Source organism: Peromyscus maniculatus, chromosome 4, assembly GCF_049852395.1.
Source record: "Peromyscus maniculatus bairdii isolate BWxNUB_F1_BW_parent chromosome 4, HU_Pman_BW_mat_3.1, whole genome shotgun sequence".
Classification (NCBI taxonomy): domain Eukaryota; kingdom Metazoa; phylum Chordata; class Mammalia; order Rodentia; family Cricetidae; genus Peromyscus; species Peromyscus maniculatus.
Genome location: NC_134855.1, coordinates 1017117 through 1040274, shown reverse-complemented (window position 1 = coordinate 1040274; position 23158 = coordinate 1017117). Strand labels below are relative to the sequence as shown.

Genomic DNA, 23158 nt, shown 5'->3' with positions numbered 1-23158 from the left:
ATAAATATGATCACAAAAATAAATAAATAGCTGGGGTGGTGGTGGTGGTGGTGGTGCATGCCTTTAATCCCAGCACTCGGGAGGCAGAGGCAGGTGGATCTTTGTGAGTTCGAGGCCAGTCTGGGCTACAGAGTGAGATCTAGGAAAGGCGCAAAGCTACACAGAGAAACCTTGCCTTGAAAAACCAAAAATAAATAAAACAAACAAACAAACAAACAAACAAACAAATAAATGAAAGATGAGTCCTACTCTGATTTTAATTTGACATGATCCCACTAGCTCCTATTATTGAATACTTGGTCCTCAGATATTGGTGGGTCTGGAAGGCTCTAGAAGTAGGTTGTTGGGGGCTGTGAGTAGGTCTCGAGGGTCACTGGACGGGTCTCACTTCTGTCTCAGACCTCTACTCCTTGCCTGTCTACTCAAAGTAACAAACTGCCTCCCAGTCCTCATGTACCATCCATATTCAAGCAGTTTCCACCACCAGGTTTTCCCTGCCATGATTAACTATAACTGCACAGTAACAAGAAAAATAATGATATAAGTTCACACAGTTGGATCTTGGTTGGAAAAGGTCTTCCTAAAGAAGGGAGTAAATTTTTAGGACTAAAGGAAGAAAATTCTGTCTTTGTTTTGAAACCCCATTTTTTTTGACATTAATACAACCTTTTTATTAATACAAGCCTTTTCAGTGCTTCCTGTTTATATGAATGTCTATTTAGACTGTCTTCTTATTTAAGCACATCTTTTGTAAATAGAATATAGTAAAGTTTTCTTCACTTGTGATCCACTTTCCACTAAGATGATACTGTCTTCTTGTGTCTAATGTACATATGCCATATACAATGAACGATGAATTTATTTTATGCTGGACATGGTAGTATATGCCTTTAATCCAGCACTCTGGAGGCAGAGGCAGGCAGACCTCTGTGAGTTAGAGGCCAGCCTGGTCTACAGAGAGAGTTCTAGGGCAGCTAGGGCTGTGTAGTGAAACCATGTCTGCAAAAAATGAAACAAAACTTATTTTATGTTTATGAGTTTTTTTCTTATATGTATGTCTGTGTACCATGTATATGCCTAGTCCATGAAAAAATAAGAAGAGGGCATTGGAACCCCTGAAACTGGAGTTAGGGATAGTTGTGAGCAAGCATGTGGGTGGGAGGAATTAAATCTTTAAATGCAATAAAATCCTGCAGCAGATCACATTTCTTCTCTAGCTGTACCCTCATCTGACTGTTGCCAGTCAGCCTTGTCCCAGTATCTACAACCTCATTAGAAGATCATCTTCAGATAGTACCTCACACACACCTTGCCCTGCCTTTTCCCAAGCACTTGCCAAGGTCTCATGTGTATGGCAAGTATTCAACAGACTTCTACTGGGAATCCATGAATTCTATAAGACTCCATGAAGCAAATAGTGGTGGTCAATTGGGCAAGCTAGCCCAAACAGTATTGTGCTTTTGTATTTTGGGACTTTTTTGAGACAGTCTCACTATGTAGACCTATCAACCTCCAACACACAGAGCTCCACCTGCCTCTGTCTCTCCCAAGGGCTGGGACTAATGACATTTGTCACACTTCACAGCAGTGGGTTTAAAAAAGAAAATTCAAAGAAAACTAGCAGTCTTTTCTCTGGTCGAATGTAATAGTTGTCAATAGGCTTTTGAAGACATATGAGTAAAGACTACATGGACTAGAAATAACAAACACATTAGTTAAGCCTAGCTTTAGAGTCCTTTCTTCCCTATGAAACCTGTGCAACCTATATCTGTCATAAAGAAATAGCCTCACTGACAAGATGGCTCAGTGGATAAAGGTAGTTGCCCAAAGACCTGAGCTGGATTCTCAGAACCTGTCTGTGGTTGAAGTAGAAAATGACTCCTCCTACAAGTTGTCCTCTTACCTTCACATGTACACATGGACACAAATACACAGAGTAATAAAAGGAAAAGTATTTTTTTTGCACCATTTCCACATGGACTAAAATGCTGAATGTCTTGTCACCTTTCTGAAAGCACAGCTGACACATACCTGTCCTCTTTATTAACTTGAGAGTAGTATGATCTCTGTCTGATCGCAGAGTAGAAAGAGAAAGCCTCATTCAGATAGCTGGTCTCAGATGTTCGTAAACTATAAGAAAGAATTTAAATATGACCCAAACTGGATGTATTCTTCATGAGAAACACTTGTTCCAGATTGTCCTACTCTGCACAGTAGGATGCAGATGTCCTAACTCTGAGTCAACAAAGTATTACTAATATTGTCTTTCAATTGTGTAGTAACAATAGCAACAATAAAATATTTCCTGCTCCTAAGCTTTTTGGAAGCCAACCAAAGCACATGTCATTCTCATTCTACAAAAGGACAGCATTCTCCTTGAGTATATCTGCTCCCAGATCTAGACCTTTTATAACCTCTCCCTAAGTAGCCATTACTTGAACTTTGGCCCATTTCTTTAGCTTTTCTCTCCTTACTAACCCAGACTATTCTTTGAGGGATGCTAATGAGCTATGTAGTCTGTTTAGCATGTCTAATTTAATAAGAAACTTTAAAAATAATTTACTTTAAAAAATTTACTTAATGCCTTGGCAATTTTACATGTGTGTTGTATTTGTTTAATGATGCAAAGATGTGCTGCATTCTTTTATGTTGCATTTGTTTAACTCTGTGAAGCTGTGTTACTGTGCCTGTCTAAAATACCTGATTGGTTTAATAAAGAGTTGAATGGTCAATAGCAAGGCAGGAGGGAAGGATAAGTGGGGCTGGCAGGCAGAGAGAAAAAATTGGAGGAGAAATTTGGGGAGAGGGAGATCAAAGAGTGAGAAATGAAGAGGCCAGCCACTCAGGCACACAGCCAGACATGGAATAAGAAGAAAAGAAAAGGTATACAGAAATAAAGAAAGGTAAAAGCCCAGGGGCAAAAGGTAGATGGGATAATTTAAGTTAAGAAAAGCTGGCAAGAAATAAGCCAAACTAGAGCCGGGCATTCATAAGTTATAATAAGCCTCTGTGTGTATGTATTTGGGAGCTGGGTGGCAGGCCCCAAAAGAGTAAAAAGTAAAGATTAAAATAAACAATAATTCTGGTTACTCTTTCCTCTCTCTCACCTTACTATTCTCATTAAGTCTTATTTCTTCCTGTTTCTTTCCCAGATTCATGACATGGTTTTGTTGTGTGACCCATTTAGTTTAACCAGGGCCATTTATGCAACCATCAGACAGGGACTATCTTCGTGGAGCCTGGTGAGGTTACAAGTAAGTACACAACTGCAGTACTGATCGACTATCAGTGGGAAATGGCTCAATATTGAGTAGAGCTCCCTGACTTTTCCATCAAGGTCGGGATGCTAATGGGCCCTTTTAAGTGCAGATCCAGTGTAGACATCTGTAGGTGTTGAGGGTTCATGATTACAATGGCTGTGTCTTGTCCAGAAGATGGCATGTCCCAGCCCCTCTCCCTATCTATAGGCTGGTACTATCTTTCTGTCCCTTCTTCCATAATTCCTGTTCCCTGAGTCTTGGAGGGATGGCATACATGTCTTTTCCAAGGATGAACACTCCAACATTCACTTATTCTCAGCACTATAACGAGATTTTAAGGGATTTTAAGATCTTTTTCTAGCAAAGAGGGATTTTAGTGGTGAGCACTCTGAGTGCCATGTCAACACCAGGAAAATGAGGGCTTTTCTTATCTTTTTGTTTTGTTTTATAGACAGGGTTTCTCTGTGTAGCTCTGGATGTCTTGGAATTCAGTCTGTAGACTAGGCTGGGCCTCCAGCTCACAGAGATCTGCCTACCCGAGATTAAAGGTGTGTCCCTACTTTTATTTTTTTTTTTAAACTTTTAAATTCTAAAAGACCCAAGTCTTTTGTTACTGATGTTATTTTGTGTTGAGATTTACATTTGTAAAAGGAGATCTCTTGTTTCCTTCACTCAAAGGTAGGTCTACACAGATGTTACTATTCTAAGGATGCAAACAACTGTCAATTTACCTCATAGAACCTTTCAAACATAGCCAACTAGGATGAGTGTTTAAAGAATTCTGTGAACATTCAAACATACATGCTATGTGTCTCTTCACATCATCAAGACTTAAAAAGTTCTAAAAACAATACATCTATTTAGTATTCATCATTAGAAAACCAAGATCAAAGTCCCCAGTTCTGACCAAATGAGTTACTGAAGAGAACACCTGACACAAACAACACTGCTGGAATTATACAAGGCCATTGCATGGTGCCATCTTGATCCATCTGGCCTCAACAAAATTCCATACATAACTCACTGTCCTCTCTCCTACATATTCTGTTTTAGCCAAAGAAACACTTTCTTCTTTCCATGCATAATTCACTTACTAATAGTGGTAATACAGCTGCCCAATCTTGGAAGCAATTTCCCCTATTTGCCACCGCTTCAAACCGTACCGATTATCCAAGACTTGTCTGGACAGGAGACAAAAAATAGAAATAACAAAATATAAATTTCAAAAAGAACCAGTTCTGTAAATTCAATGATAAAATACCATCCAATTTGCACAGCTTATGAATTATAAGATTTCAACATAATCATTCAACTACATTAAAAAATGTTCATTGATTGATACACACACACACACACACACACACACACACACACACACACACACACACAATCTGTGCATACATATTTGTGCATGAGCAAGTGATTGTGTGAGTGCAGGTGTGTATGTCATAGCTCAAGTGTGGCAGTCAGATGATAGCCTCTCACCTTCTTGGTCACCACTGTACACGAAGGCTAGCTGGGAATTCTTCTGTCTTTGCTTCCCATCTCACCAAATGATTGCTACGATTACAGTGTCACACTTGTAAGACAAACACTTTACCTACTAAGTCACCTCTCCAGCCTCAATTGTTTTTGGGGACACGATTTCATGTAGCCAAGACTGGCCTATTTGTGTAGCTGAGGATGACCAAGAACTCTTGATCCTATTTCCACCTCCTAAGTACTAGAATTATAGGTGTGCACCATCACACCCAGCTGAAAAAATATTTATTAAATGTTTACTGAAGGGCAGGCAGGCGCAACGGCGGGTGGTGGTGGAAACACAGTTGCAATAAATACCAGAAACTGAGCTATTACCTGATGAAAAGTTAGTAAAAACAAGCCGGTGCTACAAACAACTCAGGCTTGCCCTGCCGAACAAGGGCCCCTGCTTTTAAAGCCAATGCGAATGGTTGGAGCTTAAGGAAGCTGGAGGCAAGGCTTGACTCAGCTCAAGCGAGAACACGTAGCTGATTTAAGCTTTTAGCCAGAACTTGTGGCTATGCTTTCTTGCGCGCGTGCGCTCTCTCTCTCTCTCACTTGATCTTAAACCAAAGGTCAAGAAGCACTGAAATATGTTATTTTAAAAGCTCTGAGACTCAGCTGGCAAGATGAGTTAATCTGCAGAACCCCCCCCCCCTCTCTCTCTCTCTCTGTAAACCAAAAATAAAGACCAAAACAAAATGCTAGGTTTGTTCATGGTCAGAACTACAGCTAATATACAATTATACAATGCACCTTTACTCCCTTTAGCTATGAAACTCTTTACCGATGCTGTTGCTGGAATTTCCAGAGTTTGGTGTAAACATCAAAAGTTCTTCCAAAGTAGGACTGCCACTGCTTCTGTCCGTACTGCGGCAAATCTCTGTAAAAATAAAGTGTGTGTTCACTTTAAATTTTTGGAAATTTTGTCAATTAAAGTATTTACACTCAGGTTTTCTCTGTTAAGCCAAGTTCCAATTTTTTGAAGCAAAAATAATTCTAGGGACTAGAACACATGTTTTCCTAGCCTTGCACTAAGTTACAGTTCATCTTAGTGTCCTCTGCACTTACTTTTCCCATTGGACACAATCATATCTTCACTGGCAGGTGATATACTTACTTGGGTACTGCTGATTTCCAATGTTTATGTTTAGCTAAGGCAGCAGTAATCTGGAAACACTGCTTTAGGAAATACAGATATAAATCGAAGTGGGTGTGTAGTTGGTGCTCTTCTACTTCTTAGAAGAAAAATACATGTCCTTAAGTCTGCTGACCTGTGGTATCTGCCTTAGAGAAACAAATACTCCCTACTGTATGAACATTGGGCCTAATCATATTATCTTGTTTGGGGCAAAGAATAGAATTGTAGTTATTCCATTTTCACTTCACCATCTGATCTAAAACTGACTACTCTATAGCCTGCAACACAGAGAAGAGATATTTAATGGATTCAGAGAGCTGCAGACAACTCACAGGTAACCAGGGAATTAGAAATAAATTCCCATTGTAGTAAGGCATGAAAATTTGGGGACATTTGTTATAGGAACAGTATGTAAGAAAAGATGGTGTAAAAACTGGTGTTGAGAGCAGGCTGTTGTGAGGGACCCCAGCATTGGGCTGAGGAGCAGGTAACTATCACCAACAGCTGGAAATGGGCCATTGGTAGAATGGCAGAACTCTGCCTACTGTAATTTGGAATGCAGGCAATGTGACAAATGAACTTGGGAGTCTATACAAGAAGGCAGAAATAGAATGTTTCTAGCTAGTCCTGGGTTGTATCAGTTAGTTGTACTTTAATAAAATGCTCTAAGAAAAAAAAAATAAATTCTGTCAAAGGGGGAGGGGAGGAATAAAGGAAAAAAAATAAAGGAAAGGCTACAAGTAGTCGAAATAGAGAAAATCTACAAATTCATGAGATTTCAGAACTGAAAGATACAATTTCAAATACTTAGCTATAAAAAACACAACTAAGCCACACACATGTAGCACTTAAGCAAAAGATCTAAGCGGGGGGGGGGGGGGGGGGGTGTCATGAGTTTGAGACCATTCTAAGCTACACAAAGGGAGACCCTGTATATATACATAACAAACAAGCAACAAGACCCCCCCACACACACACACACAATGAAGGAGCACATTCATAAATGTTTCTGAAGACTCATCCTCACTAAGGAAAAAAACAAAATCCCATAGCCTAACCATTTAATATTTTAGTAAATTTTTTTATGCCTGACTATTTTCTTGTAATATTTGTTTTGTTGCTTAAATAAAGAAGTTGTGGGCTGCTGAGATGGCTCAGTGGGTAAAGTGTTAGCTGTTTCAAGCCTGAGTCCAATCTCTGGAACGTATATAAAGATGGAAGGAAAGCCAGGTGGTGGTGGTGGTGCACATCTTTAATCCCAGCACTCAGGAGGCAAAGAAGGCAGATCTTTTGAGTTTGAGGCCAACCTAGTCCAAGAGTGAGTTCCAGGAGAGCCAGGGCTGTTACACAGAGAAACACACTGTCTCAAAAAACCAAACCGGATCCCCAAACCCCCCCAAAAATGGAAGGAGAGAATGGATTCCACAGATTGCTTTCTGACTTCCACAAGAGCGCTATGTCATAAATACCCACACATATGTCACAGATATACAAAATGATGATGATGATCAAAGTTGTATTTATATTTTCATTGTGAAGGGAGCAGGCAAAAGGCTTGCATTGTATGCTGGTTGACAAAGATGGAACACACAAGGAAAGTCCCTAGTCTTTGATTTCTGATTGGTGAAAATTGTAACTATAACTTGGCAATAAATGTTTGTAAATTTTACACGTATAAACCCCACTTCTGCCTCTGCTTGGGGTTGTCAGGAGAAACAAGGCTCCAGAGTCCTTGTCCTGCAGCCCTGATTGATCAGTGGACCCACTTATGTGGTGAAATATTAAAATCTTTGGGACTCATAGTGTTGTCTCTCATGTTGCATAATGGGCTAGATGTAACAGCTGTTGTACAAAACAGGGTTTTAAAGATGAAAGTTCTGTGCCCTATGTTGGGGTTATCAGAAGAAGAAATAACAACTGAGGTAAAAGTGATTGGTGTTCTAGTATCACTAAGAAAATCCCTACACAGGGTTTATCAGTAAATGATAAACATTTTTTTCACATTTAGAGCAATGAACAATGTTACTATATACATATTTTTAAACACTAATTTCCTCAAAAGAACTCACAGCATTTATCATTCCAGTCTAAAGAATCAGCCACTGGGCTGGCAAGATGGTTTAGGAGGTAAAGGAGGCTCTTGCCAAGGCTGATGACCCAAGTTTGATCTGCAAGGTCCACATGGTAGAAGAAGAGCACCAACTCCCAAAAGTAATCCCTTTACCTTCTCATAGATGACATGGCAGCACTACTCCTTCCCCCACACCAAGACGAAAAAATGTTAAGAATCAGCTATAAAACAGTTTCTTTTACAAAATAAGGTTAATTTGTTCCCTATGATCACTCTATTCCTAATGACACACATTTTAGAAGCTAACATACAAACCATTATAAAATGCTTAGTCTACAATTAAAAAAGGTATTTGATAAAGAGTTTTAGACTGGCGGTGATGGCGCACGCCTTTAATCCCAGCACTTGGGAGGCAGAGACAGGCGGATCTCTGTGAGTTCGAGGCTAGCCTGGTCTACAGAGATATCTAGGACAGCCAGGACTACACAGAGAAATCCTGTCTCAAAAAACAAAAACAAAAAAAGGGTTTTAGATAAATTTTTCTACTATTCAGAGTTTGACTCTGGCTTTTAACACTGGATGTATCATCTGATTATTATTGCTGTCAGTAGAGATAAGAAATTAATGATTCATGGAGTTAAATTAAATAGGGCTCTGGGAATTAAATGACCTTGCATTTCATTTTACAAAGGCACTGTTGTTGCAAGCTAGCTGCTCACATTCTTTTTTTTAGAGGAATGTGCAGGTGTGTGTGCGGCACCAATCTCTCTTTAAATCTTCAGTGCTGTCAGCAGACATCAGCAGGAGGCTGGGAAGAAACAGACCAAATGACTAACCTGATCCTTCTTGTGTAGCCAGTGTGAAGCTGAGTTGTCAAAAATCTAGAATCCTCTTCCAAGTTTCTATAAATTGACCATCTTCATTCACTTGAATGAGCTATAATCACTAATGCCGACCTACAGATTACCCTTCAGCTCTCCTCACTGCCAGTCTTCTGTGTATGACACTTCCTTAATTCCTGACCACTTACAACTCTTCTGTTTTTACAATGTCTTTCACTGGCTTCTCTTTCCTTAGAGTGGTCCTCAAATGCTTAGCGTCTCTATTGTATGTGCATATACACACAAGTTTATATACGCACATGCTCCTGTGTCGTGTGTGTGTGTGTGTGTGTGTGTGTGTGTGTGTGTGTGTGTGTGTGTGTGTGTATGTAGCTGCTTGGGAATTGTGGCCAGTATGCTAGGACTCAAATTCAAACTCTGGAATAATCCCATCAAGTATTCCATTCTACTTCTACAGTTTTAGTCACCATGGCAACCAGAACCCGATAATGCACTTGAGCTTTTGATCATTTTCTGAAAGTATTCAAAGCTTTAAAAAAAACATTATTCTCACTTCATGAGTACTGTAACTACATACAAGTACTACCATAAGCAAATCACTCGTTTTACCCACTTCTCATTTCTCTGGAGTGTTTTCTTACAAAGTGAATGGAAAGAAAAGTTAAGTATTATCCATATATTCTAGACAGAAAATTTCTATCAGGAAAAACATTTTGTTAAGATAAGTATGGCTGGAGAAACAAAAGGTTCTGGTAACTCAAATGAACATCTCATGTAAGATGGAAAGACACAACTACTTGAGTTGAAAGGCTTACCATATATGCCCCCAAATGAAATGATACACAGATAACCTTGAAGCCTTTCATGCACTGACAGGCACTTTTAAACTTTGTTTCTAAAGGGTTAAAAACCCCATAACTGAGAACACCAGGGAGTTTCTGAGGCTCTATATTTTGTATCTTTATTCTGAGTTCAGGTCACATGAGTATGTTTTATTTATTTATTTATTTATTTATTTAAAAAAAACAAAACCATACTTGGGCTGGTAAGACGCTCAGCATTTAAGAGCACAAAGGGCTCTTGTAAAGGACCTGAACTCAATTCCTAGCACCCACACTGCCTGTAACTCCAGTTTCCGGGGAATCCAATGCCTCTGGCTTCCTAGGACTTGTGTTCCCAAACCCACACACATATATACAGAATTTAAAAAAATAAAACATATTAAAACCTTTCAAATTTGAATCTAAAAGCACACTGGGCTGCATCACCAGCACTGTGCCATCTTTACAGCCTCCTCCAAAACAAACACATAAAACTCTCTTCAAACCAAAGAAAGAGAAAACACAAAGGACACCTAGCAAAATGATGAGCAACAAGAGTGGAAGGAATGTCCAAGGAAATGGCTAGTGTTAAGAGTTGACACCACTGTACCTGGATGCCACTTGCCTCCTCTACAAGCTGAGTACTGGTTTGGACTACCAATGTATTTTGTGTGCTCTATAGGCACTGTGATCTTGTTTTCTATTTAAACCAATACAAATATAGAAGGAAGGAGACAATTAAAAAACTTCCTCAAGCAGGGCGGTAGTGGCGCACGCCTTTAACCCCAGCCCTCGGGAGGCAGAGGCAGGTGGATCTCTGAGTTTGAGGCCAGGCTGGGCTACAGAGTGAGTTCCAGGAAAGGCGCAAATCTATATAGAGAAACCCTGTCTTGAACACCGCCCCCTCAAAACACCAAAAAAAAAAAAAAAAAAAAAAAACCAAACCAAACCAAACCAAAACAAAAAAAACCCCAAAACCAAAACAAAACCAAAACCCACAACAAACAAACAAAAAAACTTCCTCAAGACAGCAAAAAGTCTCATGGATAAAACTGCTTGCTATACAAACCTGGCAATCCGAGTTTGATCCCCAGAACCCACTTAAAGGTGGTAGTAGAAAATCAATGAAAAACAACTTTTTCTTTGTTATCCCCAAAGAAATCTTATATATTGTAAAAATATGATCAAAACCAAACCAAAAGAAAACAAAAACATCATCACTTGAAAGAAGAAAGCTTTTTAGTTTAGTAATTCAAATAAGACAAAGTAAATAGGGGTGAGAAGGTAACATTCTTCCACTCTGCCACCCTGGGGACCCCAAAGAAAATATTGAACTGACAGAGCACTTTCTAAGGATTTTCAGCTAAGGTTCAATATTGAACAACAAACAGTTATGTTTTAATAAACATATAAAGCACACACATACACAGGATTTTATTTAATACAAAAATTAATTTTTTTGGGGGGGTAATAGAGTCTTTTAACTGTTGTTCAAGCTAGTCTAGACATTTGGGCTCGGGAAGTTATCCTGCCTCAGCCTTCTGAGCAGCCAGATTATAGGCACTGTCCCAGTTTGTGCTGTGAGGAAACACCATGATCTAAAGTAACCTGGGGAAGAAAGGGTTTATTTGGCTTACGTTTCCCAATCATAGTGCATTATGATGGGAAGTCAGGGCAGGCACTCAAGGCAGGGACCTGGAGGCAGGAACTGAAGCAAAGGTCATGGAGGAGTGCTGCTTACTGGCTTGCTCCTCATGGCTAACATAGTTACTTCCTTACACAGCTCTGGCCCACCTGTCCAGTGTGGCACAGCCCTTGGTGGATTGGGTTCTCCCACATTATTCATTAATTAATGAATTGTTAAATAGATTTGCCTACAAGGAATCTGATGGAAGCAATTTTTTCAACTGAAGTTCCCTCTTCCCAGATGACCATAGCTTGTGTCAAGTTGACAAAAAAACTAGCACAGGCATACACCACCATGCCTCTCTCAGAAAATCCTTTAACTCAAATAAAGCAAAATATCATGTGGGGCCTGAAGACATGGCTCAGCTGGAAGATCACTTGCTGCTCTTGCAGAGAACTCAGGTTCAGTTCCTAGCACCCACGTGGTGGTACACAATTCTCTGTAACTCTAGTTCCAAAGGACCTGACATCCTCTCTGCTGGCACTGCACACATAGCACACACACAAATGTATAAACAAAACATTCACAGATAAAAAAAATAAAATCTTTTAAAAAGAGTCATGTGGGGCTAGAGACATGGCTCAGCAGTTAAAAACAGGTACTGTTCTCAAAGAGGACCCGAGTTCAATTCATGGCATTCATACCAGGTGGCTCACAACTGTAACTCTACCTACCAGGGATCCAGCTTCTTCTGGACTCCAAGAGTACCTGAACTCAAAACTGTGCATGCTCTTTCCTGGTGGCACTAGACATGCAAGTGGTGCACAAACATGCAGGCAAAGTACCCATACACATAAAATTAATTTGACTAATAAAAAAGACAGTTCTAGATAAAATATGATACAATAAGTGTGGGAGCCCGTTCTGGGGTTCCTCGTGGCTTTACCCAGCAGGTCCGAATAGAGGATGATCAGGACCATGGGCCTGAGTGCAGGTGTCTGAGATGGTCTGCACTTGGCTGTGCTGGGGGAGGAGGTCTTTTGCTCCACCCCTTGGCGTCTCTATAAAAACCCTGGACCAGAGACAGTCCGGGCCCGTTGGAATAGGTTCCAGGCCCTCTCGAGGCTATCCTTTATTTTCTATCTGTTTATCTCCACAAGATTCTCCGCAATAAATCCTTCTATCTAATATTTCCTGCTGCTCGCACTCAAGAAAACTCTGGGAAGCTGTGGGGGTGGTGGGTAAACGCCCCACAAATAAGCAACTGTTAAATACTAAAACAATTTTCTCTTTTCTCTCTTTTTTTAAGTGACTGGGGATATATACCTCAAAAAAAGAATGCTTAGCTAGCATGCACCAAACCTGGGTATGAATCCCAACAATGAGGGTAGAAAGCCAAGGGTAGAAAAGGGAAGTTAGCAGAGAATCAAAATACCAATATCTCTATGAAACAGAGGCCAAGGCTACCCAATAGGGTTGCCATGAGCTAATATTTTGCACAAGACCCAAGTGTTCACAGAAGATTTGGACTTTAATTAAGGCTTAAATTGAAGAGGATCATTCACATAAAACACTAATGTGAATCTTTGGTGGATTTTCTTATCCACTGTTCAAGGTAAAATATCAAAATTCATCATTATTAGTATTGTTAAAATTTAAGACATTATTTCATGAGGATACTATCCTGCAATTAGGAAGACCATGTCTCAAAACCACACACTTGTGCTATAGAGATGCATTAGATGTTAAGAGCACTGGCTGCTCTTCCGGAGGGCCAGGGTTCAATTCCCAGGACCTGTGTGGTGGTTTACAAGGTCCATAACTCCAACTCCCAGAAGTTGCAGCACGTCTTGTGACTTCTACAGACACCAGGCATGCATCCAGGCATTTATGCAGTATACTTACATACATGCAGGCAAACACAGTTATACACATTAAAAAAAAAAGAAAAGGGTGCTTGAACCTCAGTACCTTCATGTATAAAATCATATGTTAAGTATGAGATGAAAGATGAAGATAAAGCCATCTATAAAAACAACAGAAAACAATAAAATACTCATCTAACAAAAGAGCTCCTCTCAACTTGAGTAAAACAAATACTTCTTGCCTTTCCTATTCAGACAGATTAGAGGGAACCATCTCCCCTTAGACCAGAAGTTAACCCTGCTAAAGCACTGTTAAACACTTCTTAGGGCTGGAGAGATGGCTCAGTTGTTAAGAGCACTTACTGATATTACAAAGGATCCGGGTTTTGTTCCCAGCACTCACATGTTGGTTCACAACTATCTGTAACTCCAGTTTTGATGCCTTCTTTTCCTCTCCACGGGCACCAGCCTCATACATGGTATACATACTTTTATACAGGCAAAACACTCATACACATAAATAAATCTAAAAACTTTTAAAATGAAAAATATATCCATTAAGTCACTTAATTTTAATGAGCCTTTATTCCATGCACTTACTTGAATATTTCATTTTTCCTTTAAATAAGCTAAGATGTTGGGCAATTTGGTGATTTGTCTCCTGATAGATGTTAGACCTTTTCCCGGTGTCCCAGCTTGCTTAAGGGAAGGACTATCAACCAAGGTGTCAGGTGGACTATCTTCATGCTAGTACTCTTTAGACATCTTGTGGAAACTACATGGTGATCTCAGTGCTTGCTAACAAAGCACAGCTCTGTCCCTAGAAGGTACTATTCCAGCTACAAGTGCTTCAAAAGAGTTTGTGCCAGACTTTTGACAACCAAAACCTCAGTGACTTCTAGATGATCCTATAGCCACTTTTATCCAGGCCAGAAGGGAAGCATCTGCACTGATGGTCCAGCAGAAAAACTGTGATTGCTACAAACAGTCCTTTTTAGCAAAAATATTTGCTGTGATTTGCTGCCCCCTTGTGTTGCAACATGAGACCCGACAATGAAAGGCCTCTGTCTTTTTTTTTTAGTCTACTTTTGATTTTTATCTTAGTGAAGAAGACTGAGCTCGTAGCACAAAGGTTGACATCAGCAGTGGCACCAGCAGAAAGTAATGAGGGAGCAAAGGCAGTGTCAACTCCACTGCAAAGGAGACAGCAGTGGCAGGAGAACTAGTGATGACCAGCAGTGCAAAGGACACAAGGCTGTGGAAATCGGAAGATAAGAAACTGTAGGCACTACTTGCCACAAGAGCTCCAAGGAGCTGCCAAACATTCAGGACAAAGGGTCACAGACATCGAAAGCTCAAGAGATACAACATTAACTAGTGTAGCGGGCTGAGACTCCCAACACCCTGGTTGCTAAAGGCTAAGGGTTCCAGCACCTGTTCCAAGAGCTATAACATTAGGAAGAACTGCTTGCTTGCTGTCTGTTTCCCTGGTTATCAATGCTAGAAGAGGTTTAGGCTAGCTTCTAAATACTGGGGATGCTGGTGGAAAAAGTACAGAGCTACAATCCCAATTGCCTGAAGCTCTAAGTCACTAGATTTTTAAAGCCTGGAACAATAGGCCCTGGGCCTACCAGAAGAGCCCTCAGGCCTTCGAACTCAAGAGCTGAGGACTGTCAACACTGGGAGAATCTCCTTGCCTACTCATAATTCCTATCAAGGAAAAGCAAAGGCCCTTAGCCAGCTGACTGGTAACAATAATTTTTAGGTTTATTTTTATTTTTATTTGTGTGTAACTGCCAAAGAGGGCACTGGATCCTCTGGAGTTGGAGTTACAGGTAATTATAAGCTGTCTAACATGGGTACTGGGAACTGAACTGAGAGCCTCTGTAAAAGTTTCGAGGGCCTTTATACATGTTGTCAACCTAACATGTGGTTTTTCATCTAAAAATAAACATTGTCAAAGAAAAAGACTATAGTCACTTCTTTCTGTTTGTTCTTTATTTTTGAGATAGGGTTTCATTTTAGGCCAGGCTGACCTGGCCATTTGTAGCTCAGACTTAACTGTGATTCTCCTACCTCAGCCTCCCCAGTCCTAGGATTACAGGCATGAGCTTCCTCACTGAGCTGCAATTATTTCTAATACAGCTGTGTGTGTGTATTTAATATATGTAAATTATATCTGATATTTGATTCTAAGCATAACTTTCAGAAACCTACCGTATATCATGGAGAGGAAAAGCAGAACTAGAGAAAAGTTTAACACATCAAGAGTCTACTAACCTTAACCCATTGAACAGCTGCTTCGATTTATCCAAAAGATAACAGAAATCTGTAACTGTCTTCCGCTCTCCCTGTGGGATGTCATCTTCAGCACCTCCAGAGGACATGGTTTCTTTAAGAGTAAATTCAGTCCTGTAAGAAAACACATACTCATTTACTCAGTTGGTGAACACAGGGTGGAAGTAGGCCCTAGTTACAGCAGCTAATGGCAGTTTCGTGTCTGTCCGTCTGTGTTCGGCACACCCGCGCGCCCCCCCCCCCCACCGCAAGACAGAGAATTCTTTTAATTATTCAAATAATCAAAACATGTAAGAAGTGTTGGAAAGTAAATGACCTCATACTGGTAGTGTTAAAAACTGTTGGAAACATACACAAAACCATTTTTAATGTTCTTTCTCATCTGATAACTATAATTTGAATTTCTATTCTATTGCAGGCATTTGGTCTGTTTAATAATCTGAAATATTGATCCTTTTACCTATTTTCCCAATTTGATTCTGTAAATCCATCCTAGAAAATAATCCTTCACATCTCCATATTTTATTATTATAACAATTAAAACCTAAAAACATTATATTGAGTCCAAAGAGTGAACCAGGGAAATATTCCACAGACTACAAATCCTAGTACTTACCTTATGGCTGACTTTCACTTAAGGTGAAGGTGGGGACTGAGGTGATATTCCAGCACCCACACAAAAAGCTGAGCATAGTGGTACATTTGTAATCTCAGAGGTAAGGAGTAAGAGACACGCAGACCTCTAGGGATGGCTGGCTAGCCAGAGTTGGCCATCTTTAAGTTCCAGTGAGAGACCCTATTTCAAAAAACAAGGAGGACAGCACCTAACAAATGACAGCCATCACACACATGGGTACCAGCACACAAATGAACACAAGCACACATACATGTGTACACACATACCCTAAAAAAAGGTGAGGCAATGAGTATAAAAAGGATAAAAATTTTCTCACATACAGAGATATACACTAAAACTGTACTTTTTGATATGTCTAGCAATGGGGCTCAATGGGTAAAGAGCTTGCTGTCAAGCCTGATGATCTGAGCTAGATTCCAAGAAGCCCTATAGGGTAAAGATGAGAACCGAGTCCCATAAATCATCCTCCAACCCCCCACCCATTAAAAAAAATTAACCTACTCTTAGTTGTTCTTTTGCAGAGCTGCCTGATTAAGTCATGCTGGGATCAAGAAAAATGGACCTTGGTGGTTCATGTTCCTGGAATTGTATCCATGTCAATGGATGCCCCACACACTCCAGAAGAGAATTTGACATTGCTGCTGCTGCTGTTATAGCAGAGGTGGCCATCATTGCTACTGTTTCTGGGATTACCATTTCATAATTGCTTACTACAGCTAGCACAGTGGAGACCCTGGCAGCAAAAGTAGCTACCACAGTTAATTAATCTTTCATTTTATTTGGTAATATAAATTTAATTCAATAGTCATATACATTTCGATTGGCTTTGAAAATTATAAATTTATAAACTGAAGTTCCATTGCCTTTGGGATACCATCTTACAAGGACTCCAATTTGCAGTAAGGCTCGTTAAGGAAGGGAATGGCTCAGTTGCCTTTAGCCTACTGGCTATGGGTGGGTTAGGACTTCTGTTGGTCTTTTCTGTGTTGAACACACAGATTGCAAGTCCAGCACCATTTTGAGATCTTTGGCAGCAGTTAACTCTGCAGCTCATACACGACTGAGCCTGTATGATAATGAGTATTCAGAGACGGGTAATACCTGGGGGGTGCTCACCAACCTAAGACAGAGTGCCTGTGTGGCCTGGGCAGGCGTCTCCATGACGGGTAAGGTGACCTGCTGACATCCCATGCAACCTAAGTCAGAAACTCATTTATTAGTAAAAGGGGGACCTGTAGGGCCCTGATCCCCGTTTTGGATAACTGTTGCCTTGCTTGCTAACCTTGACCTTGACATCCTCCCTATGTTAATTCCCTGCCGGGTTCCACCCTCCTGAATGCTTAAGGGAAGTTCCTTGTCTATATATCCTGCATAATGGGCGTTAACAGTTTAGATGCAAGATTGTAAAACATCTGAGTGCGAACTTCTGCCCTCCAGGGTTCTCCCATTGTGCTGTAAGCCTGTATTTAAGACCTCTTCCCTCCTTCAATAAACAACATTAAAAAAAACAAAAAACAAAAAACCAGGGCTGGAGAGAATGGCTCAGAGGTTAAGAGCACTGACTGCTCTTCCAAAGTTCCTGAGTTCAATTCCCAGTACCCACATGGTGGCTTACAACCATCTGTAATGAGATCTGGCGCCCTCCTCTGTGTACATAATAAATAAATAAAATCTTAAAAAAAATTAACCTATATTTTATTGAATACAAGCTATCTTCATTTGTGATCAGTTATATTAACCAGCCATTTAAAAAAGGTAACCTGTACTAAATTAAAACATAAAACAATAACTCATTTTGTTTACAAAGACAGAACTTCCTGGGACAACTCAGACTCAGAAATCTGGTCCCAGTGTATAGGGAGACAATAAGACAAGAGTAGACAAGGGTCAGAGATCAGAGCAAGAAGAATATAATTATTTTTAAATTAAAAATAAAAAGATTCATTTTATATAGTAATTTTAAAATTTGCATATGTGCATGTGTATCTGTGGATATCCGATCTCCTGAAACCGAGTTATACGTGGCCGTGAGCTGACATGAATTCTGGGAACCAAACTCGTTGTCCTCTGGAAGTGCTCTTAACTGCTGAGCCATCTTTCTAGCTCCTGGTAGTTATTTTAATGAACCCTTTTTCTCTCCAACATTATCTGGAACAGGCAACAGTGGATGCAAGGCAGGAAAACTATCAGCAGACCTAAAGTAGTCAAAAGCCTACTGGGTAACACAAAGCTGTCACTGGAGACAGATGGTGGTAAAGCCTTGTTTATTTATTATTTGTTTATTTGTTTATTTATTTATTTATTCATTCATTCATTCATTCATTCATTCATTCATTCATTTATTTATTTATTTATTTATTTATTTATTTGAGACAGGATTGCTCTGTGTAGCTCTGACTGTCCTGGAACTAGCTCTGTAGACCAAGCTGGCCTCAAACTCACAAAGATCCATTTGCCTCTGCCTCCCAGGTGTCAGGATTAAAGGTGTGCACCACCACCGCCTGTCTTATTTTTTAATCATGTGTATATGTGTGTCTATGTCTATCTGAGTGTTTGCCATGTGTGTGGGTGCCAATGGAGTTCAGAGATGTTGGATACCCTGGGGCTGTAATTACAGGCAGCTCAGCTGTCCAATACGGGTATGGGAATTGAACTCAGTCCTCTGGAAGAGCAATACATGCTCTTAACTGCTGAGCCATCTCTCCAGCCCTGAAGTAATTTTTAACATCCATGGTCAATACTGGGTGGTTTTTGCATGTTCCCATGTTCTGTTACCCTACTGCTCTTCTCATTTCATGGACTAGAGGAAAGAGATCATGAGTAGCTTTGTTCCTAAGAAGGGAGTTCAAACCTTAATGTGAAAGACCGTGACCCTGGTAAATCTCCTAATACATGCCTACAATCTGCCCCTTCATTTCCTAAGCACAGCAGGAGAGGTATAAACCAAGCTATAGCTTTCTTGACTCCATCTCATATTCTCATCAATGAAGGTTGCTAATGTCCATAGGACAGATGACTGACTTCATAGGAGGAAAAAAGTAAATAGAATAAAGCTAACTAAGGGAGAATATTAGAAACAAAGCAGGTAGAAATGTTATTATAAAACAAATATAATCACCGAAATAATAAACTTTATAGAAGGGTTTAAGAGCAAGATGGAGATTTTCAAAATAATTCATAATCTATATAAATGCCAGCGTTAAGGCAGTCTGCCAAAAGTAATTAGGAAGAGATGAGGCATATGTCAAGGGATATAAGGACTAGAGTGACAAGAGAAATCAATATCCATGTAATAGTGTATATGAATATAAAAGCTGCACAAGGAAAAATAAACAGTTGCAAAAATATCAATACATTTCCTAGAATGAAAAAAATATAAGATTTCAGACTGAAAAGACTCTAAGAATGTCTAACAAACTAGACAGAGAGACAGAGACAGAGAGACAGATATCCCACAGCTAAAAATCAAATATCAAAGTAAAATCTAAGAAACAGGGAAATACACAATTAAAAATCAACATTAGCTGAAATACTGAAATGAAAAGCAGTAGTCTATTGGGCATAGTGATGCACATGCCTGTAACTCAGTACACAGGAAGAAGTTGAGGCATGAGGATCGGGAGTTCAAGACCAACTTGGCCCACATGATAAGAACCTCTATCAGGGCCAGGCAGTGGTGGTGCACGCCTTTAATCCCAGCACTTGGGAGGCAGAGCCAGGTGGATCTCTGTGAGTTTAAGGCCAGCCTGGTCTACAGAGTAAGTTCCAGGAAAGGCACAAAGCTACACAGAGAAACCCTGTCTCAAAAAACAAAACAAAACAAAAAAACCTCTATCAAAACCAAAGGCAGTAGCAGTAGTCTGCTGGCTGATCCTTCTCCCACCATCTCTATCTTATCCCCCAACACAACAGTTTCCACCTCTGTGAGCTGTATGTTGAATATTTTCCTTATGGTTCTACACAAGAAACTTTTCTTGTTGTTGCTTTATTTGTCTGTTGTTGATAATTACAAATTTGCAATAACATCAAGAAGATTCTCATATTAGTACAGCTCCCAGAAATCCTCTTTACGTCATTAGTTATATTCTTATGTATATAATTATTTGAAGCTATATAAATTTATCTTTCAATCAAGTACTTTTTGGCTAAATATTTAACAAATGGGGGTTTACTTTTTTTGTATATATACACATGTGACTGTATGTATATGGATCAAGTGTATGCAAGCCTGCAGAGATCAGAAGAGGCATTGTATCACCTAGAACTAGTTGTTACAGGAGGTTGTGAGCTGCCACGTGGGCACTGAGAACCAAACTCAGGTCCTTTGCAAGAGCAGTAAATAGTAAATGCTCTTAATCTCTGAGCCATCTCTCCATCACCAACAAGTAATAAGTGCTTATTTGGGAACCTTCCTTAAAATGTAATGTGTGTTTATGATGTGTATATGTGTATGTGTATATGTGTGTGTGTGTGTGTGTGTGTGTGTGTGTGTGTGTGTGTGTTTGAAAATACTATGGCATGTGTGTAGCACCCTCCACCTTCCAACTTTTTTGAGACAGTATCATTTTACTGTTCAATGCTATACCCACCACGCTAGCTGGCACAAGAGCTTTGAGAAATTGTTTCTGTCTCCTATTGCACTGGGTTACAGATGCTTGCTACCACATCCTGCTTTACATAGAGTAAATGTACCTAGCAAAATCCTGCTTCTAATAAGCAAGCAAACAAACCCAGCTCTTCATACTTAAATATAAACAGGAATCAAAACTTCTACTTTATGAGTACTATAAAGGAAAGGAAAGGCAAAGTGAACACAAATTCCAGATATTCACTCTCTAAGTGAAGAAGTTATGTTTTTGATTTTTAATGCCTAACACTGAAAGGGAATATTTGGTTCACCTAAAAGCAGTGGTTCTCAACCTTCGAGTTGTGACTCCTGGAGTAGGAGGTGGGGGGTGGAGGGATTGAAAGACCCCTTTCACAGAGGTCACATATCAGATATCCTGCATATCAGATATTTACATTAGAATTCATAACAGTAGCAAAATTACAGTTATGAAGTAGCAGCAAAATAACTTTATAGTTGGGGGTCTCCATTGTTAGAACCCAGGTGCTCCCCCAGCCCGCTTCAGTGCCAAAAGTCATGTCATCACCAGCCAACAAATGTGACAAGGTCCCCACCATCACAGACTCTCTCTTGCTCTCTCACTGTATGTCTCTCTTGAGACAGCCTTTCTCACCCCCCCACAATAAATCTCTTGTGTGAGATCTGTTGTATGGTGTGATCTTTGCAGCATGCCTTGGCCCTGCTAAGGTAGTCCTGTTGCTAAACCCTAATGACCACAGCAGGAGGCACTGTATTAAAAGGTCCGAGCACTGCCCTAAAGGAATTCCCTTTCTGTGGTGATATTGTGTTCCCCAAAATATTGTGCACCCTAATAAACTTATCTGGGGTCAGAGAACAGAACAGCCACTAGATATAGAGGCCAGAAAATGGTGGCATGCACATCTTTAATCCCGATCACATGACAGGCAGATCTCTGTGTGTTCAAGGATACAGCCAGGCATGGTGACTCACACCTTTAATCCCAGGAAGTGATGGCAGAAAGCAGAAAGGTATATAATGCGTGAGGACCAGGAACTAGAGCCTGGTTAAGTTTTCAGGCTTTCGAGAAGCCGTTCAGCTGAGATCCATTTGAATAAGGCATCCAGTCTGAGGAAACAGGATCAGCTGAGATATTGGCAAGGTGAGGTGGCTGCAGTTTGTTTTGCTTCTCTGATCTTCCAGCCTTCACCCCAGTACCTGGCTTTAGGTTTGTTTGATTTCATTAATAAGACTTTTTAAGATTCGTGTTACACCTTTCTCTTATTTGCACAAGGGACCTGTTAAGGCCCCTATACCTCTTAAGAGATTTCTTTTAAGGTAGAATCTGTATCTACAACTGTGGCTTAAATGAGAACATCCCTTGTAGGCTCATATACTTGAATACTTGGTCCCCAGTTACTGGGAGCTGTTAGGGAAGGATTAAAGAGATATGGCCTTGTTGGAGGAATGTGTCACTGCAGATGGGCTTTGAGATTTCAAAAGACCCCACCATTTCTGGTGTGCTCTTTCTGCCTCCCGAGTTTTTTTGAGATGTGATTTCTCAGCTGTACCTCCTGCCATGCCTTCACTGGCCATCAAGAACTCTGAACTCTAATCCCCTAAAAACCATAGGCCCAGTTGAACTCTTTTTCTTGTGTAAGTTGCCTTGGTCTTAGTGTTTTATCACAGCAATAGAGAAGTCACAAAGACAGCTATCATCAAAGTGGTACCAATAGGCCTGTCAACTGATATATGGCTACATAGTCAGCAACTATACAGTGAGAACTTACCAGCCATGGTAAAGTGGTCAAGAGAGAGGGAGAGAGGAAGGGAGCATTTAATTATACTATAATAAAGGTAGGCAACATTTTTACTAAGGAAAAAAAGATCAAGCTGGGCATGGTGATACATGTCTGTAATGCCAGCACTAGGGAAACTGAGGCAGGAAGATCTCCAGTTTGAGGCCAGCCTGGTCTACATAGAGAAAGTCTCCCTCAAACAAAAATAATGACAACAAGCAGCCAAGCAAGCAAGCAAGCAAGCAAGCAAGCAAGCAAGCAAGCAAGCAAGCAAGCAAGCAAACAGCAGCAACAACAACAAAAACCAACCAATCAAACAAAAAAACAAAACCCCAAACAAACAAACAAACAAACAAATCAAAACCCAAACAAAACAAAAAACAGAGCTGGGATGTAGTTCAATTGACTGAGTGTTCCTTAGCATTCGTGAAGCCCTGGTCTACTCCCAACACCAAATTAGCCATGCGTGGGTGACAAATGCTAGTAATCCCAGAACAGACTGGGATATGTGAGACGTGTTTCAAAACTTTAAAAACAAAGAGAATAGAGGAGAGCAGAGGGCAGGGAAGGAGGAAAAACAAAACAAAACAAAACAAAAAATCAAGACAAAAGGGAAAAGAAAATGAGATTTCTGGATAACAATCAGCTAACTTTGAAGTAAGAATCAATCATCTGTTGCAGAGTTCCCTCT

The 23158-nt window shown here is 40.1% G+C and overlaps 1 protein-coding gene across 8 annotated transcripts in view; it reads right to left on the bottom strand.

Annotated features, from left to right (window-relative positions):
* Scai (suppressor of cancer cell invasion) overlaps positions 1-23158 on the bottom strand; it is a 119541-nt gene that overhangs the window by 37481 nt on the left and 58902 nt on the right. For 7 of the 8 annotated variants that reach the window (XR_013050381.1, XR_013050383.1, XR_013050382.1 and 4 more), the window contains 4 exons: positions 15429-15560; positions 5569-5664; positions 4355-4441; positions 2032-2130 (listed from right to left, as the gene is read on the bottom strand). Coding sequence is in view for 5 of the 8 variants with exons in the window: in XM_006992509.4 (XP_006992571.1) it covers positions 2032-2130; positions 4355-4441; positions 5569-5664; positions 15429-15560 (414 nt within the window). In the remaining 3 variants the exon portion in view is untranslated. Of the gene's footprint in view, positions 1-2031; positions 2131-4354; positions 4442-5568; positions 5665-15428; positions 15561-16062; positions 16243-23158 lie in introns of all 8 variants that reach the window. The other variant, XM_042274714.2, reaches the window with a different exon arrangement.